General features: G+C 54.0%; 1 protein-coding gene across 5 annotated transcripts in view; it reads left to right on the forward strand.

The window, feature by feature from the left end:
• Positions 1-3,264: 3,264 nt before the first annotated feature.
• The window catches only part of RILPL1 (Rab interacting lysosomal protein like 1), a gene marked incomplete at both ends in the record, with an annotated part of 29,547 nt that continues 14,500 nt past the window's right edge, over positions 3,265-18,311 (forward strand). For all 5 annotated transcript variants that reach the window (XM_084253243.1, XM_084253244.1, XM_084253245.1 and 2 more), the window contains 3 exons: positions 3,265-3,573; positions 9,858-10,008; positions 18,048-18,166. In XM_084253243.1, coding sequence (XP_084109369.1) covers positions 3,265-3,573; positions 9,858-10,008; positions 18,048-18,166 — 579 coding nt within the window. The remainder of the gene's footprint in view (positions 3,574-9,857; positions 10,009-18,047; positions 18,167-18,311) is intronic.

Raw genomic sequence — 18,311 nt, forward strand, 5'->3', positions numbered from 1 at the left:
TGCTGCAGAGGCTGCAGATTGCTTCATAGTGCGGTGCTTAACCCCTTGTGCCACCGGGGAGGCCCTAATTTATTTATTTTTAAAGATTTATTTATCCATGCATACAAGAACCAGGGTACAGGCCAGATGTGCGGGAGTGTGAGAGGATTCACTAGACAGAGCAGGGAACAGAACAGGAGAGGTCTGCCACGCCATGGGGGTCCGTTCCCTGGCCGGGATCGAACCCATGCTGCAGAGGCTGCAGACAGCTTCACAGTGCTGTACTCAGTTGCCTGTGCCACCAGGGAGGCCATCAGCCACAGACTTAACTGGCTTTGCCTACTATCCATGAGATTGTAACCTTCAAAAAAAAATGTGAAAGCCATACCAAAACAAAAAAGATCGTCCCGCCCATGTCTATGCGGGCCTCTCTTTCTTTCCTTTCCTGTTGAGCACACAGGCTCGACATTTGGAGGACACCTCAGACTCCTGTCTCCCCTCTCCCTCTCTAAAGTCATTTCCATCCCCCATCCTGCCATCCCTTTCCTGCCAGCCTTCGAGGCTCAGGCTGCAGCCAGCAGTGTGGTTGCAGCTGCCACTGTGGTTTCTCAATCTTTGTGCCCTCCCAGTGGACTGCCAGTACCTCTCTGTGCTTTGAAGGCGAGGTTCCCCAATCTGGGCATCCTTGATTCACCATGGGCACCCCTCCAGCCGCGGGACCTTCACCTACTATAGTGGGTTGAATGGTGCCACCTCCCCCTGCCCCAAAAGACATGCCCATTGTCCTAATCATTGGAACCTGTGGATGGGGCCTTATTTGAACAAAGGGTCTTTGCAGATGTGGTTATGGATCTTGGGAGATCACCCTGGGTGGTGCAGAAGGACCCTGAACCTGACGACCAGTGTTGTTAATAAGAGACAGAGAGAAGGCTATGTGTAGACAGGCAGAGTTGGGCGGGACCCGCCAGAAGCTAAGGAAGCTGGAAAAGGCAAGGAGGGGCCTCCCCTAGCCCCACAGACAGCGTGGCTCTGTGGACACTCTGACTTCAACGCATCCCCCCAAGACGCATTGAAAAGTTACTGCTGTTTTAAGTCACCTGGTTTGGGGTGATTTGGTACAGGGGCTACAGAGGCTCCCTATCCCTTGCTGTCCTTGATTTAGGCTCTGGATCATCAATCAAATAGCCAGCTCACGGGGTGCACAGACCCCCCTCATCCCCCCCAGCTTTACACTGACCAGCTGCCTAGCCTGTGATGAATTCTTTGATGTGTCTGTGCCTCAGTTTCCTCATTTATAAAATAGAGATCATGGAGGAAACTTGGATGTTGTAAGGCAGCAGTTCTGCAATGTTAATATTCGAGACCCTTTTCAGAGAACGCCCCTAAAAACCATCGATGACCCTAGAGAGATTTTGCTAGTGAGTTCTATCTATGGATCTCACTAAAAGGTTAAACTGATGGCTTTTAAGTATAGTCATTTTTAAATGATGTTAAATTTTAACAATTTTTTAACAAAAATACCAAATAACTCTATAAACCAAACCAAAACCAAAAAAAATGAGACTATTGTTTGATGTTTTTGCAGAGCTCTCTGTCCCGGTCATGATGGGAGAGCCGGGTCCTGGGATCTGCTTCTGCAGATTCCACCCACTGATGTGCGGCTGTGTTCAGTCCGGGAGGCACATGGAGCCTCCACTGAGTACAGCTGCCCAATGGGACACCCTGGCAGACACCCTTTGGGTTCTGGGGCCCCCGTGGTCCTCTGGCCACCCTTCCATTACCAGTGGAGTGAAGTTGAAGGAGGAAATAGTGGTTGAGCGCTTAGAACACCGCCTGGTGCCTGGTAAGCACGGCTGTGTGTATTTCACAAGTAAATATCAAGCAAATGCCCACACTTAGGAAATTTTTAAGTTTTAATCAGTATGTGCCGGGCTGGGTGGGCTTCATGGCTGCAAGGGCGCTAAGGGTTTTACTGCCGTCAGGGTCTGATGGGCGCAGGCAGGCGGCCGTGGGAGCGCAGAGGAGGCTCCGAACCCGCGCGCGTGTGTGCGTGTGTGTGCGCGCGTGTGTGTGTGCGCGCGTGTGCGTGTGTAGGGGGAGGGTTGGGGGCACAGTGGGCTCAGGAAAGGTTCTGGGGGGAGGAGGCTCTGCTGGACGAGCAGAGCCGGCAGCCCCACGGGCGGGTTGGGACCGGCACGCGGCGCTGAGCGCCGACCCGGCCTCTCCTCCCTGTGAAGCGGCGTTTCCGTCACAAGCAGCGGCGAGCGGACGCGGCCGGCGGCTTCGGGCGGAGACCCTCGGCCCCGGCCCTGCCCTGGGCGCCCCCACTGGACGCAGGCCCGGCGCCGCCAGGTCCAACCAGGCCCACCAGGTCCAACCAGGCCCACCAGGCCCGCCAGGTCCGCCAGGCCCGCCAGGTCGCCGGTGCCCGGGCGGCGGGGAGGGGCGGCGGCCGGGGGCCTCGCCTCCTCCCCAGGGCGGCCCCTCCCAAAGCCACCTCTTGGCCTCTCCGTTCCGCGCCCGCGCAGGGCCCGCCGGCGCCCCCCAAGACGCAGCGAATCGCCAGGAGGGACCCGCGCGCCCGCCGCCGCCCCCGCCCCTCCCCCGCGGCGGCCGGGCCCCCTCCCGGGCGCGAGCGGCGAGGAGGAGCCGGGCCGGCCCGAGGGGGGCGGCGCGTCCGGACGCGCGGGGGGCGCCGGGCGGGGGGCGGGCGGGGAGGCCCCGGGTGTCGGGGCGGGGGCCGCGGCGCCGGGGAGGACCCCAGGGCGCCCTCGGGCGGCAGCGGCGCGCGCGCCCCTCTCCAGACCCGGATCGGGGCGGGGCGCGCGGCATCCCCGCGGGGGGACCGGCCCCCCGGCCGCGCCGCCGCCGAAGTTCCCCGAGGAGCGCGGCCGCCTGCCCCTCCCCGCCCCGGCGCGGGCCGCCCCCGGGCCGCGGCGTCTCCGCGGGGCGCGGCCCCTCTCCGGCTGGACCGCGCGCCTCCATTGCGCCCGAGTCGGATTCCCAACTTGGGAGGCGCCGCGGGCCTGCGCACGCGCGCGCCCTCCTCGCCGCCGCCTCGCGCTGGGGAGCAGGCTCGGGCCGCGTCGGGCGCCCAGACCCGCGCCCCGCGCTGACCTCGCGCTCCCGGCCCCCCTCGCCGGCGCCGCCGCCCGCCGCCCGGGGCCCCCGCGGGACGGGCCGCTGAGCGCGGCGGCGGCGCGAGCTGGGCCCGGCCCGGCCGGCCCGGCCGCCGCAAGTTTGGGAGTTGCACTAGTTGGCGGGGGCGCGGAGGCCCGGCGGGCCATGGAGGAGGACCGGGGGTCGGCGCCCGCGGCGGCGTCGGCGCTGGAGAAGAACGTGGCGGAGCTGACCGTCATGGACGTGTACGACATCGCGGCGCTCGTGGGCCACGAGTTCGAGCGGGTCATCGACCAGCACGGCTGCGAGGCCATCGCGCGCCTCATGCCCAAGGTCGTGCGCGTCCTGGAGATCCTGGAGGTGCTGGTCAGCCGCCACCACGTCGCGCCCGAGCTGGACGAGCTGCGCCTGGAGCTGGACCGCCTGCGCGTGGAGAGGATGGACCGCATCGAGAAGGAGCGCGAGCACCGGAAGGTGGGCGGCGGCCTCGGGCCACCCTCCCAGGCCAGGGGCCCCTGGGACCCGAGGGCGCTGCGGCCCCGGCGCTGTCGGGGCGCACGGATGTGTGTAGGGGAAGAGAGGAGACGCTCGTGGAGGGGGGGGGAGGGGACCCCTGAGTCTTGCGCCAGGTGAGGGGCCCCAGGCGTGCGCCACCCCACGGGCGAAGGGCAGCGCTCTGGACCTCACCTGACTTGTAATCCCACCTGCAGGCGGTGTGGCCTTGGGTAAACTACTCAGCCTCTCGGGACTCGGTTTGCTCACAGGTCAGGGGTGACCAGAGTAGAGCCCGCCTCTTCAGGACTAGGGAGACCTAACCCGTGTTAAAGTGCTTGCATGGTATTATTCTTCCGCGGAAATGAAATAAGCCCCTGCCCGCCGGTGTTACCCAAGACCAGACTGCTGCAGCCCACCCCGGAGCCCCCGGAGACCAGGGGTGTGACTCTTGCCGCTGAGAGCACTGACCCCCAGACTCTGGCTTCCTATTTGCAAATTGCTTTCCAGGCTTCCTTCCCCTTTACCGACTTAAGGTCTGAAGTGCTTTCCCCTCCTTGGTTTTATCTTTCATCCTCCATGGAGTAGGAATTATCTCCATTTCCCGAATGAAGACACAGAGGGTCAGAGTGGGAGGGAGGGCTGTGTCCCAAGTCAGTGCTAAGAGCGCGGCCCGGATGGAGGTGGAGGGGATTCCAGTTGAACTGGAGGAAGGAGCTGGTTTGGGGCAAGCTGGCGAAGCCTTGGCTGGAGCACGGGGCTCCCTGTGGGCTGGTCCAGGCAAGGTGCCTGGGGAGAAGGAAGTGGGAGACATATGGTTTCCTGCCCTGACCTCAGCCCAGGGAAGCGCCTATCAGACCTTCCAGACTCAGAATGGGAGGAAACACCTTTCCTGGGGGGACCAGAGTGTCTGAGCAGGGGACCCTGGCGTGCTGTGTGGCCTCAGGAAATACACTTGGCCTCTCTGAACCTCCTTGGCAGCCCATCGCGTAATATGTACTTTGAGACCCTTGTATTTTATTTTATTTTTTTTCAAGATTTATTTACTTATGCATACAAGAGCTGGGGTACAGGCCAGAGGTGTGGGGGGTAAGAGAAATCACCAGAGACAGAGTGGGGAACAGAACAGGCAGATCGACTGAAATACACTGCTAGGGGAGCAGCGGGCAAGTCAGGAGATGAGACCCTTGTATTTTCAAGGAAACTAGCCCAGGCTGTGTCCACTGTGTCCGTGCTGGCTAAGAGCAGTGGTGCTTGAGGTTGGACCGTATTTGCCCACAGGCCCATGTGTCCTGGGGTCAGGAAGGAAACTCAAGTGCCCAGAGTTAGGTAACATTTCCAGGATCACACTGGGAGCTTACAAGTGCCCCAGCCCTATAATCAAGATCAAGATTCCCAGGAACTTTGGAGCTGGGCAGCCTGGTTTCAAACGCTGCCACTCTTGGGCAAGACACCTTGCTTCTCTGTGCCTCAGTTTCCCCCACTGTGAAACGGAGATCACAGTAGAACTATCTTGGGGGATTGTGATGAGAACAGATAGAAGGAGCTCGGGGCAGAGTTCAGCCCATCGCCAGGGCCTTACAAGTGTTCGCTGCTGCCTTTATGCTGGTGAGGCTTTCACCAAGGTGGTCCTGGGTGACAGGCTGACGTTGGCAGCCCCCCTTCCCAGGCACCTTTCATCCCTCCCAGAGGCCCAGGGAGGAGGAGAGGGTTTAACAGGGGCTAAGGGCCTTAGCCCAGAACACCCAGAAGCCCTGGCCCCTGTATCTCCAGCCCTGGCATTGTAGACCTGCTGCCACTGGGCTGGGTGCACCCGTGGGAACCCCCAGAGTCTCCTAGGCCTGCAGTTGGTGGGGCTTCAGCAGCTGCACTTGTCGCTTCTGTAGTGCCGCCAGCCAGGAAGTAAACACCAGTGTCCAGAGCCAGGGCTTGTTTGTAAACACAGAAGCTGACCGCTCCTCCAGCAGAGGACAAAATTGTCTTCTCCCATCCCAACCCACGTGTCCTCTTGTTGTTTTCCTGTAGCCTCGAGAACTCTCAGGGTGTTACTGCCGCAGAAATCTTCTTGGCGTGCCATTCGCCTGATCCCTTCCTTCCTGCCTGCCCTCTTTCCTCACTCACTCTCTATTTCAGCAAATTCCTCTCCAGTAAAGCCCGGGCCCTCGCTTCCACCAACTCCTCCTCCCGCAAAGCCCAAGTGCTCACCACTCAGGCCCAGCCCAGTCTTACCATAGTCTCCCTGCTTACTCAGTCTGAGGCCTGTTGATGGGCCACCACGTGCAAAGCATCCTCTTAGGTGATGTGGGCACCGCAGAGAAAAAGAGAGCCAGTTCCTCATCTCAGGGTAGGACAGAGAAGACAGGCGACGCACACAGAGAGGCTTTAGAGGTCAGTCGCTGTGCCGACGTAGGTGCATATAAAGTAACCAGCATATGTTATTTAGTCATTCAACAAACATTTATTGAGCACCTACTGTGTGCTAAGCACTTCTGGGAGATACCTGTGACCACAGCAGATCAGATCTTTGTTCTCATGGATTTGTCTTTCTAGGGCACTGCAGGCTCCATAGAAATGTGCTGTGAATGTCAGATTAATAAAAAGGCACCAAAGAGGTTAATATTAATAACACCTTATCAAACTCAATCTATGCAGAATATTGTATCAACACAGAATCAGTGTAAATAACTTTTTATGAAGCCATAATTAACATATAACACTGTACTAATAATTTTAGGTGTGCAGCATAACAATTTGAAGTATGTATATGTTGTGAAATGATGATAATATATTTAGTTAGCTTTCATCACCTCACATAGTTACAGAAAAGTTAATAATGAGGCATTTTGCATCTTCTTTTCCTACTGTGTCTTCAAAATCCAGTGCATGTTTAACACTGACTGAACGCTTCTGTTCAGCCCACGTGTGGCTGATGGCTGCTCAGTGGAACAGTGCAATTGCAGTGTGGGGAGATAGACATTTTTCTGTATGTTTTAAAAACTCCAACTCATGATAAATGCCGTGAAAGAGATAAAAAGACAATATGAAAGAGACTGACCAGGGTGGAGATCCGATAGATAAGGCAGTTCAGGGAGGCTTCCCGGAGGAGGTGAGATCTGAATGAAGAGTAGATGCCAGCTACAGAGAGATCTAGGGGCGGGGCAGTCCAGGCAGAAGATACAGCACATGCAAAGGCCCTGAGGTAGGGATGAGTTTGGTGAGTTTTGGAAACATAAAGCAGCAGGGTGGCTGGAGCAGAGTGAGGGAGTGGGAGGATGAGGTCAGGGAGATGCAGGGTCTGATTGTGCAGGACCTTGGAGGCCCGTGTCAAGAGTTTAAAAACTGTTGGTGCCGAGAGAAGGCCAGGGGGGTGAACAACCTGGGCCGACTTTCTGGAAGAGTCTTTTTCAGTGGCGTGAGGCAGTATCAAATTATTCACCATCAGCTCAGAGGCAAGAATGGGCTCCCTCAGCACCCCCTTTAGTTTCTTGAGAGACGGAATAAAGAACTGAGGGTTAAAGTCCGTATTCGTCTCCTATTGCTGCTGTAACAGATTATCACAAACTCACTGGCTCAAAACAACCCAGAAGTTGTTATCCCAGGGATGATGGGCTCTAACAGGAACTCTCACTAAGGATAATAATGGATGGGGTCTGCATTCTGACCTAGAGCCCCCTCCACCCCGTCAGGCCTGCAGCGGAGCTCCGTCAAGTCTCCAACTCTGACCTCTGCTTCTCTCCCACATGGTCTGACTTAGCCCTCTGCCTCCCTCTTCCACTTAGAAGGACCCTTGTGATGACACGGGGCCCCCTGGCTAGTCAAGGAGAGTCTCCCCACCTGGGGACCCTTCATGAGTCCCATCTGCACGTAAGGGCACAGTCTCAGGTTCCAGGACTTCGAATCTGGACCTTATTCTGCCTCCCCCAGGCGATTAGACTTGACTGCTCCCTAGGCCTCTCTGTGCCCAGCCTTGCAGTGGGAGCAGAGGGGACGGATGGCAGCTCTGGCTCTGCTGTTAACTGCACTTGCACAGGAAAGGTTATGCACCTCCTCCACCATTCCAGCACCACCTCTGCCCTCTGTCCGCCCCCATCACGGCCCTGGTGACCTTGAACCAGCTGTGGGAATACTTCGTTACTGCCTCTCTCGTCCCCCATGCAGCAGCCTTCCTGACAAAGGAGAAGGGATTTGGAACTTATTTAAAAGCTGAACGGAGGCAATGCTGGAGATCCGGCCACGTGGGCCGCCTGGCGATGGGCTGTGGCAGGAGCAGAAATCAGCAGACACATCGCTAGCACTTTCCAGGTTGGGCACGATTCCAAACATGTCCACAATTTACATATTCCAGCATTCACATACATTAACCATTTCATCCTTGCAGCTCAGCGGCAGCTGTGACCCAGTTTCCCAGTTTCCCAGGCACCCACAGGTGGGATAACTCATCCAAGAGTTGCTAGTACCTGGCAGGGGCAGGATTCAGACTCAGGGATCTGCGCTACAAATATGGCTTTGTTTATGGTCCCCCATATACCTTTTTGGTTTTGGCAACGGCCTGACTGAGTATAATTCACAGACCATGCAATTCACCCATTTATTTATTTGCAACAGCATTTTGTTTATTTATTTTAAATTACTTATTTTCTTACATCATTGTTAATTTGTGGATAGTATTTGATTTCTCTGTTGTAGTTCTCATAATTCTCCCACCACCAGGCACCCGTGATCCAACACCACAGTCCCTTGTGCGCTCCCCGCCCCTGTTTTGATCCCTCCCCTGCTCTATGGAAAAAAAAAAAGACAAAACTGGCAAGCAGACTGTGGATCTGAGGCACTGCACCCATTTAAAGCGTCCCATTCAATGGTTTTAGACTCCTTGCAGAGCTGGGATGCGGTAGCTCCAGCCCTGCCATCGCTTTTCCATTTTCATTCCTCTCAAGAGAAACCCACACCTGCTGACTCACTTCCCCACACACCCCAGCCGTGTGCACCCGTCTGAGATTGGCCTGGTCTGGACGATCCCCTCTGGCGGGATTCTGCAATGCGTGACCTTTGGTGTCGGGCTTCCCTCATGTCGCCTCCTGTCCCCAAGGTGGCCGATGGCAGGGCCTCATGCCCCACTGTCTGCATCGCATGCTGTGTGGACGGGCCATGTTTACTGACCCCTCCATCAGTTGATGGCTTTGTGACGGGTGCTGCTGGGAACGTCCATGCACATGTCAGGGGTGGGCGCATCTCTTCTAGTTTCTCCTGGGCAGATCCCAGGAGTGAAATTGCTGCATCAGATGGTTACTGTGTTTCACTTTTTTTTTTAAAGATTTATTTTATTTATTTATGCATACAAGAGCTGGGGTCTAGGCCAGAGGTGCGGGGGGTGGGGCGTGGGGAGGGGTGTGTGAGAGGATTCACCAGCAACAGGGTGGGGAGCAGAACAGGTGGATCGAATGAAGTACACTGCTGAGGGGGGCAGTGGGGAGACAGGAGAGGTCTGCTGCACCCTGTGGGTCAGCTCCCTGGCCGGGGATTGAACTCAGGCCTCTGTGGCTGCTGATAGCTTCATCATGCTGAGACTTTAACTTCTGGGCTACCAGGGGGGCCCCAACTGTGTTTCACTTTTTGAGGAACCACTAAACTTCACCACTGCACCTGTCTGATCCCATCCGCCATGCGGGAGGCTTGCAGTTGTTCTGTACCCTCGTCAACGCGTATTATTACCTGTTCTTTTGATTGTAGCCATCCACATAATAAATTTAATAGTGCCATCTCATTTATTCTTACATCCACCTAGTGGGCCTTTCCATTAGGACTCTCCAGCTCAGGGGAACTAAGGCATACTGTGGTTAAACTCCAGACCCCTCCAAACAGGCAGAAAGAGGCTCTGGGGCCAGGTAGCATCCCTGGGTTCTTGAAGCCTCCTCTCCAAGTGGAGAAAGGTTTCTCCTGACTGAGCATCTGCCAAAAGTCAGGGAGGTGACGCCCAGAGCAATTGGGGATGTTCACATCCCCATCACCTGTGCCTGTGCCCACTCCCCCACTTTGTCTCCTCATAACTCCATGGTTGTCCTTGGGGCAGGTCCAACCTGGTGGGTCCTGATGGCATAAATCCAGGCTCTGCCAGGCAATGCCACATTCTAGTTCTTGCAAAACTGCCTTGTCTGCTCCGCAGCCCTCTGCCTGATTTTCATGGGGTAGGGGTCACCTCAAAATCCTGAGGGTGGTGGGCGAGGTGGGTAAGGTGCTGCATTAACCCCTTGCGGCCTGTCACCTGGCAGGAGCTGGAGCTGGTGGAGGACGTGTGGCGGGGGGAAGCCCAGGACCTCCTCTCCCAGATCGCCCAGCTGCAGGAGGAGAACAAACAGCTCATGACCAACCTCTCCCACAAGGACGTCAGCTTCTCCGAGGAGGAGTTCCAGAAGCACGAAGGTAAGAGGAGAGGTCAGAATGGAGGGACGGCGAAGGCAGTTCCCACTGGCACCACCCCCGCTCCCAGCGACACCGAGGGCAGTCCCTGCACCTGGACGCCTGAGTTGGTACTTTCTAAAGTCCCAGGCCTCCTGTCTCAAGTGTCACCTGGATTCTCGCCATTGCTCTCCTGAGGAAAGTCATTGAAGGTCATTTACAGGTGATGCAACTGAGAGGCCCGGTTGCCAAATTGCTGCTGATTCCTTGTTTGAGCATCAGGGAGACACATTAGATGGGGCCCTGCCCTCAGGAGGTTTATGGTGGGGTTCTAGGTGGTGGAAGTAAATGATAAATATGTAAAATAGATGACACAGTTCCAGATGGGGGCAGTGGAAGAATTAAAATGATGGTGGCAGCGACTCGGGGGGAGGGGGCTTTTGATTTGATGATCAGGGGAGGCCTCGAGTGAGATGATATTTGAGCACTAACAAGGTGAAAGAGGGAGCCATGCAAATATCATGGGATAGAAGCAAGTGCAAAGGTCCTGGGGCATGAGGGTTTAAGAGAAAGTACAGCAGGGCCTCCCCGGTGGCGCAGCAGTTGAGCGCTGGGTGGCGAAGCTGCCCGCGGCCTCTGCGGTGCCGGTTCGATCCCCAGCTGCTCCCCGGCCACCTGAGGAGGGTCCCACATGGCGCGCAGACCTCTCCTGCCGCCCGCTGCTCCCCTCAGCAGTGTACTTCGGTCCTTCTGCCTGCTTTGCTCCTTGCTCTGGCTCTGGTGAATTCTCTCACCCTCCCTTGCTTCTGACTGTACCCAGTGCATGTATAAACAAACAAACAAACAAACAAAACATGCCTCTATTAAAAAAAAAAAAAAAAAAAAAAGAGAAAGTACAGCAGAAGATGGTGGAGGCCAAGGATAGTTAAAGATGAGGCCAGAGGGGTCAGATCACATATCCCTGTAAAGACCAAGGTTTGGATTTTATTTAAGTCCCTGGGAAGAGATTTGAGACTCTTATCATTGGTTCACAATTAACAGTATGGCAACCCAAAGCTGAGTGACACCTGAGCCCCTCAATTGTCATTCACCTGATAGTTTTCTTTTTTTTTTTTAAAGATTTATTTATTTATTTATACAAGCACTGGGTACAGTCAGAAGCCCAGGAGGGTGAGAGAATTCACCAGAGCCAGAGTGGGGAACAGAACAGGCAGACTGATGAAGAAATACACTGTTGAAGGGAGAGCGGGCACGGCAGGAGGGGTCTGTCGCGCCATGTGGGACCCTCGCCGGTGGCCGGGGATCGAACCGATGCTGCGGAAGCTGCGGGCAGCTTCGCAGCCCAGCGCTCAACCGCTGCGCCACCAGGGGAGGCCCTCACCTGATAGTTTTCTAGAACCTTCACTACAAGACCTCTGTAGGTGCTAGGGAAGCAAGGACAGACAGAAGAATTGGTCTGGGCCCCTGGAGCTGCACCAGCTCTCTTCTCCCCTGCAGCCTCTTGCCAATCAGACTGCCTCTTGCAGCTTGCCCCAAGAAAATTCAGACCCCTATCTTTAGTCTGCATAAACTCCTCAGGTCCCCACACAGGCAGTTCTCGTGTTTGATGGATTGTGGGGCAGACTTGTCTGGGGGTGTAGAGTTCAGAACTTGTGGTTACAACTTTGTGAAACTAAAGTAATGCACTGATAATGACTGCAAGAACCCAGAAAAAGGGAAATGCTTGATCCAGGAACGGGAATTCTCTTTTCCTTGGGTTTTCATTGTCAAGATGTGATTTGTACAAGGAAAACGAAAGTCTGTGGTTATAAGCGTGGACTAGAGGGTCAGACTGCCCACATTTGAACTCTAATGCCAATACTGACTTGCTAAGTGACCTTGATCAAGTCACTTGACTTTGGTGTGCCTAAGTCGTCTCCTATATAAAAATGGGGGAATTAACTATATCTTCCTCATAAGGTTGTCATGAAGATTACATGGGTTAATACGTATCACCTGCTTAGAATAGTAGCTGGTACATATCCTCAGCCAGTGTTATCTGTTATTACTGTGAGTTGTAGTTATCTAGCCCAGCTTCCTCTTTGAGTACATGAGGAAAATTTAGGCTCAGAAAGGGCCAGTGATTGGCCCAGGGTGGCACAGCAAGTTAGTAGCAGAATGAGGACTAGAATTTAGCTCTGCTGAAGTCGGCCCCCTGAATTTAGGGTTTGTTCTGGGGCTCCTGGAGTCATGTGGTTCTGGCTGGGAGAAGATGGGACTCATGCCACAGTGACAGTGCAGCGCTCCAAGTTTGCAATTCCACACAGAACTGTTGATTCTGTTGCCCTCTATCTCATTTGTCACTGGAGGGCTTGCTCTGTGCCCATCTGTGCCAGCATGAGGACAGAGAGGCCTGTGCTCGGCCTGAGTCTCCCTTCTGCAGTGCTAGCGGGCCAGGAAGGGAAGGGCTGACACCAAATGTGGGTATTTCCCCACCCCCGCCAGCCAGTTTTCCAACTTTGCAGATAACGACTGTGCCCTGTAACCTAGTTCAATTCTGATATTTACTTCCTGCAGTTAACCCAGACTGCACAGGTGAGGAGCTCAGTCCCACAAGACTGCCCCCACTTGGATGTCATTGCAAGTGATGGGGCTCCAGGTTATCCACAATTCTGTCTGATTGGCTGCAAAGTCAGGGGTTCCCACAATTCTCCCCTTGGGTTGAGAACATCATTTTCTGGAATGACTTAAGAATTCAGGGAAATATTCTGCTTGTGTTGACTGGTTTATTATAAAGGACATAATGACAGCCAGATAAAAGGCACATACGGATAGGACCCAAAGGGTCCCAGGCACAGGAGCTTCTATCCCTGTGGAGCTTGGTGTTCGCCACCCTCTGTGCACATGGATGTGTTCACCAGCCCAGAGCTGTTGGAATGCTATCACTTAGAGTATTTCTGTGGAGGTTCCATTATACAGGGATGACTGATGAAACCAGTGGTCTTTGGGGATTCACTTCATCTCCAGCTGCTCTCCCCTCCCTGATGGTGGGAATGGAGAGAGGCTGAAAGTTCCAAACCTCTAATTACATGTCTGGTTTCTCTAGCAACCAGCCCCTGCCTGAAACTATTTAGGGGACCATTGAGAGTCACCTCATTAACATAAATCCAAGCCTCGTTGAAAGGACTTGTTATGATAACAACTGACATTCCTCTCACCAGTCACACTCAGGGAATTCCAAGAGTTTTAGGAGCTCTTGTACCAAGGGCCAATTTGGAGGCCATATATTGCTTATTCTATCATAATATCCCAGTACCGTAGTGCTATATAATTAGTCCCTCAAATGAAGGCAAGGAGCAAGAGAAAAACAAAGCAAGTGTAACAAACAGAAAAGGACTAAATCATAAGATGGGAGAGTTACAGATATACCAGCAGTTATATTAAATGTAAATGGACTAAAAAGTTTAGATAAAAGACAAAGATGGATCAAATTTTAAAAATTCAATTATGTGTTGTTTGTGAAAGATATTGCTAAATAAAGTTTGAAAGTAAAAGGCTGGGGGGCCTCCCCGGTAGAGCAGCGGTTGAGCGCTGGGTTGCAAAGCTTGCCGGTTTGATCCCCAGCTGCTCCCTGGCCAGCAGAGGAGGGTCCCACATGGCGCACAGACTTCTCCTGCTGCCCGCTGCTCCCCTCAGCAGTGTACTTCGGTCCTTCTGTCTGCTCTGCTCCCCGCTCTGGCTCTGGTGAATTCTCTCACCCTCCTGCGCTTCTGACTGTACCCAGCGCTTGTATAAATAAATAAATAAATAAATAAATAAATAAATAAATAAATAAATAAATAAATCTTAAAAAATAAAATGTTTTTTTAAAAAAAGAAAGTAAAAGGCTGGGGAAAGATATACTAGGTAAACACCCAAAGAAAGCTGGTGAGCATAAGAAAGCTACATGAGCATAAGACAAAATAGACTTTAGGCCAAAACACCCAAAGAAAGCTACGTGAGCATAAGACAAAATAGACTTTAGGCCAAAAGCATTACTCCAGATAAAGAGGGCCACTCTGTAATGACATCTACCTCTCCATAAGTCCACTTCCTCTGTGGTAAAATGTGGCTGTTATGAAGATTAAAGAGGTTAGTGTATGTCAAATATTTAGCACATAGCAAACCAAACTTTGGATTAATATTGGCTATTATTTGTTTCATAACATTTTTATTGGGATGTCAGTTCACCCATTTAAAGTGTACAATTCAGGGCCTCCCCAGTGGCGCAGCGGGTTGAGCACCATGCTGTGAGGCTGTCTGCAGCCTCTGCAGAGCGGGTTTGATCCCGGTCTGCCGGCCGGCGAGAATCCCACATAGCACAGCAGACTTTTCCTGCCATGCCTGCTGCTCCCCTACAGCAGTGTCTTCGGTCTGTCTGCCTGTTCTGCTCCCCGCTCTGTCTCTGGTCAATTCTCTTAACCTCCCGCACCTCTGGCCTGTACCCAGTTCTTGTATAAATAAATAAATCTTTAAAAAAATAATAAAGTGTACAATTCAGTGCCTTTTAGTATATTTACAGAGTTGCTCCATCCACAGGATATTTTCATCACCTTAAAAGAAACACCAGCCCTTTCGTTGTCATTGTCTCTTTCTTCCCATGTCTGTCCCACCCCATGCCATAAGCAACCACTTTCTGTTTCTATAAATCACATGGTCTGGACATTTCACATAAAGGGACTCTTATGTGGTCTTCTGCCTGACTTTTTTCATTTAGCATCATATTTTCAAGGTTCATGTGTATTATAGCATATATTAGAATATCCCTCTTTGTGGCTGAATAATGTTCCATGGTGTGGCTAGACCACATTATGGTTATTCATTCATCCATTCATAGACTTCGGGTTGTTTCCAGCTTTTGGCTGTTGTGAGCGGTGCTGCTGTGTGTGTGCTCTCAGTTCTTTAGATTCACTGCCTGGGAGTGGAATTGCTGGGCCACAAGGTAGCATCTTTTTGTCTGACATTTCTGCAGGGTACCCAGAGTCCCCTGAGGGTGGCCTGGGAACTCTCTGCCTGCCTTGATGATGGCCCTAAGGCCTGGGTGTAAATGTTCCCCACAGCACCCCCTTCCCCCACCTGCGCCTGAGCACCTGAGCGTTCCCCAGCATGTTGCTGCATCTGTGGGCGGTGGCAGTGTCCACACGGAGCTCCAACATTAGCTCTCCAGCCCCCTGCCAGCCCTCCAGGATGCTGCCGGCTTGGAGGCATGGGAGGTGCACTTAGCATACCCAGCATGGGTCCGGCTCCCTTGGGAGGCTGGCTTCTCCGCCCACAGCAGCCCCCACCCAAGTGGAGAGGCTGGGCAGATGCCAGGCCTGCCGGCCATGGGTATTTTTACCCACAGGGGAAACCATGGGAACACAACAAGAACAAAGCATGTCTCCACTGTGAGCGAAACAGGCGTGGGGAAGAAGTCTTGGAGAAAGCAGAGGCCAGGAAGTTAGGACTCAGTGCCAGGCTCCTGGGGGGTGGGGGTAGACTGAGGACTTAAAGTGGATGGGGGGGGGCGGGTAGGGAGCCTGTTCAGAGAGGCCAGACCCCCCTGAGCACCAGCACTGCGCCAGGACCCCCGCAGGCTCCTGGTCACACTTGCAGGAAGCTTCCCAAAGGAAAGCATCGCCCTGCCCTGTTTTTGGACATTCAGCTGGTTGGCCATGGGGTAGTGAGTAAAAACTACTTTTTAGCACCTAAGGAAATACAGTTATCAGAGCCACTGGACCGGTGGATGGGGACACAGAGATACCCAGCGCTCTGGGGGAAGTTCTTGGGCTCTGGACAGACACCTCGGTCAGCAAGAGCTGAGGCTGTGACCACATTGTCGTTTTCTGAAGGGCAGCTGAGAACAGTGCTTCTTAATAGAAACAAGGCAGGCCGTATATGTATTTATATATCTATATGTCTATTTTTAAAGATTTATTTTATTTATGCATACAAACACTGGGGTGCAGGCCAGAGGTGCAGGGGGTGAGAAGATTCACCAGCGACAGAGTAGGGAGCAGAAGAGGCAGATCTACTGAAATACACTGCTGAGGGGAGCAGCGGGGAGACAGGAGAGGTCTGCTGTGCCCTGTCAGTAGCTCCCTGGCCGGGGATCGAACTCATGCTACTGTGGCTACGGATAGCTTCATAGTGCTGAGACTTAACACCTTGTGCCACCAGGGAGGCCCCCACAATTATTCTTTCTAGTTCATTTTTATTTTTATTTTTATTTTTTTAAAGATTTATTTATTTGTTTGTTTATGCAAGCACTGGGTACAGTCAGAAGCGCGGGAGGGTGAGAGAATTCACCAGAGCCAGAGCAGGGAGCAGAGCAGGCAGAAGGACCGAAATACACTGCTGAGGGGAGCAGCGGGCAGCAGGCAGCAGGAGAGGTCTGCGCGCCATGCGGGACCCTCCTCCGGTGGCCAGGGAGCAGCCGGGGATCGAACCAGCACTGCAGAGGCTGCAGGCAGCTTCGCAGGCCAGCGCTCAACCGCTGCGCCAACGGGGAGGCCCCTCTAGTTCATTTTTAAAAATACCGTGGGTTTTCTCTCTCTCTCTCTCTCTCTCTCTCTCTCGTAGTGATAAAGTACACATGAAATTCACCATCTGAACCATTTTTAAGTGTACAGTTCAGTGCTAAGTATATTCACTTTCTCTTGCATCCAATCTACAGGCTCTTTTTATCTTGCACAACCCGACCCCAGCAAACACTCCCCGGCCCCTGCCCAGGGCCCTGCCCAGCTGCTCTCTGTCTCTGTGAGGAGGGCTCCTCTGGTGACCCCATGGAAGTGGAATCACACAGTGCTTGTCCTTTGGTGACTCATTACTTGATTTTTTTTTTTAAGATTTGTTTATTTATGCATACAAGAGCTGCAGTACGGGCCAGAGATGCAGGGAGTGAGAGGATCCACCAGAGACAGAGCGGGGAACAGAACAGGCAGACTGACCAAAATACGCTGCTGAGGGGAGCAGTGTATTTGTTACAGCAGCACAGAAAACAAATTTAACACTGTCCTACAGCCCATTAACTCATCACTGAGCAAGCACCTGCTATGTGCTGGGTGTGGTGCTAGCCCAGGGGTACGGCAGTGAGTAGGTCAGGCAAGGCCTGCAGAGGGGGTCGGCACTGGGGAGCCCCTGTTGTGTGCCGGCGTATCTGTAGCAACTCAGTCCTCGGCAGCCCTGTGGGGTTGGGAGGTCCTGTCACCTTTCCTGTTTTAAAGATGTGGAAACTGAGGCACAGAGTGGCTGGCAAAAGCTAGTAAGTGGGAGAGTTGACATTTACACTCCAGAGCACACCCTCTGGACCTCGGGGCAGGGTCTCCCTCAGGTGAGAGGAGGTGAAGACACTCGGTTGTAGGGCCTCCCCGGTGGCGCAGCGGTTGAGCGCTGGGTTGCGAAGCTGCCCGCGGCCTCTGCAGCACCGGTTCGATCCCCGGCTGCTCCCCGGCCACCGGAGGAGGGTCCCGCATGGCGCGCAGACCTCTCCTGCCGCCCGCTGCTCCCCTCGGCAGTGTCCTTCGGTCCTTCTGCCTGCTCTGCTCCCCGCTCTGGCTCTGGTGAATTCTCTCACCCTCCCGCGCTTCTGACTGTACCCAGTGCGTGTATAAACAAAAACAAACAAACAAATAAATAAAAACATGCCTCTATAAAAAAAAAAATTCTTTAAAAAAAAAAAAGACACTCGGTTGTAAAAAGATCTGTGAAGGTGATAAACGAGGAGTGAGCATGGAAGCTTCCTGGGGGCGTCCAGGAAGGCAGGGCCTCTGTGAGGAGGTGATCTTTGAGCTGAGACCTGAACCTGGGGGGGGCAGCCAGGGGCAGGGTGGAAAGAAGGAATTTCAGCCGGGGGAGGCGGGGCGGGGCAGCAGGGACAGATGCTCAGACACGGGGTGGGTGTGCAGAGACAGGGTGGGTGCACAGACACGGGGTGGGTATGCAGAGACTCAGGCGCCATGGGGTGGAGGGAGCAGGTGGAGAAGCTGAGGCGGGCATGTTGCAGCGGGGAGCTCCGGATTGAAGCAGGGCAGGGGCACTCACGCTGGTCCTGCTCGCCCACCCAGGCATGTCGGAGCGAGAGCGCCAGGTGATGAAGAAGCTTAAGGAGGTGGTGGACAAACAGCGTGACGAGATTCGAGCCAAAGACCGGGAGCTGGGCCTGAAAAATGAAGACGTTGAGGCTGTAAGTGACAAGCGCTAGCCCTGACCTGCCCCTGGCCAGGAGGTGCCAGCAAGAGATTAAGAGGGTCCGAGTCTCCCCTGGGTCATGCTTGGGCTCCATAGGGTGGGGCCCTGCAGCAGCTTGGAGGTCCCAGCCCCAAAACGGC

The sequence above is a fragment of the Talpa europaea genome, assembly GCF_964194135.1.
Source record: "Talpa europaea genome assembly, chromosome: 14".
Classification (NCBI taxonomy): domain Eukaryota; kingdom Metazoa; phylum Chordata; class Mammalia; order Eulipotyphla; family Talpidae; genus Talpa; species Talpa europaea.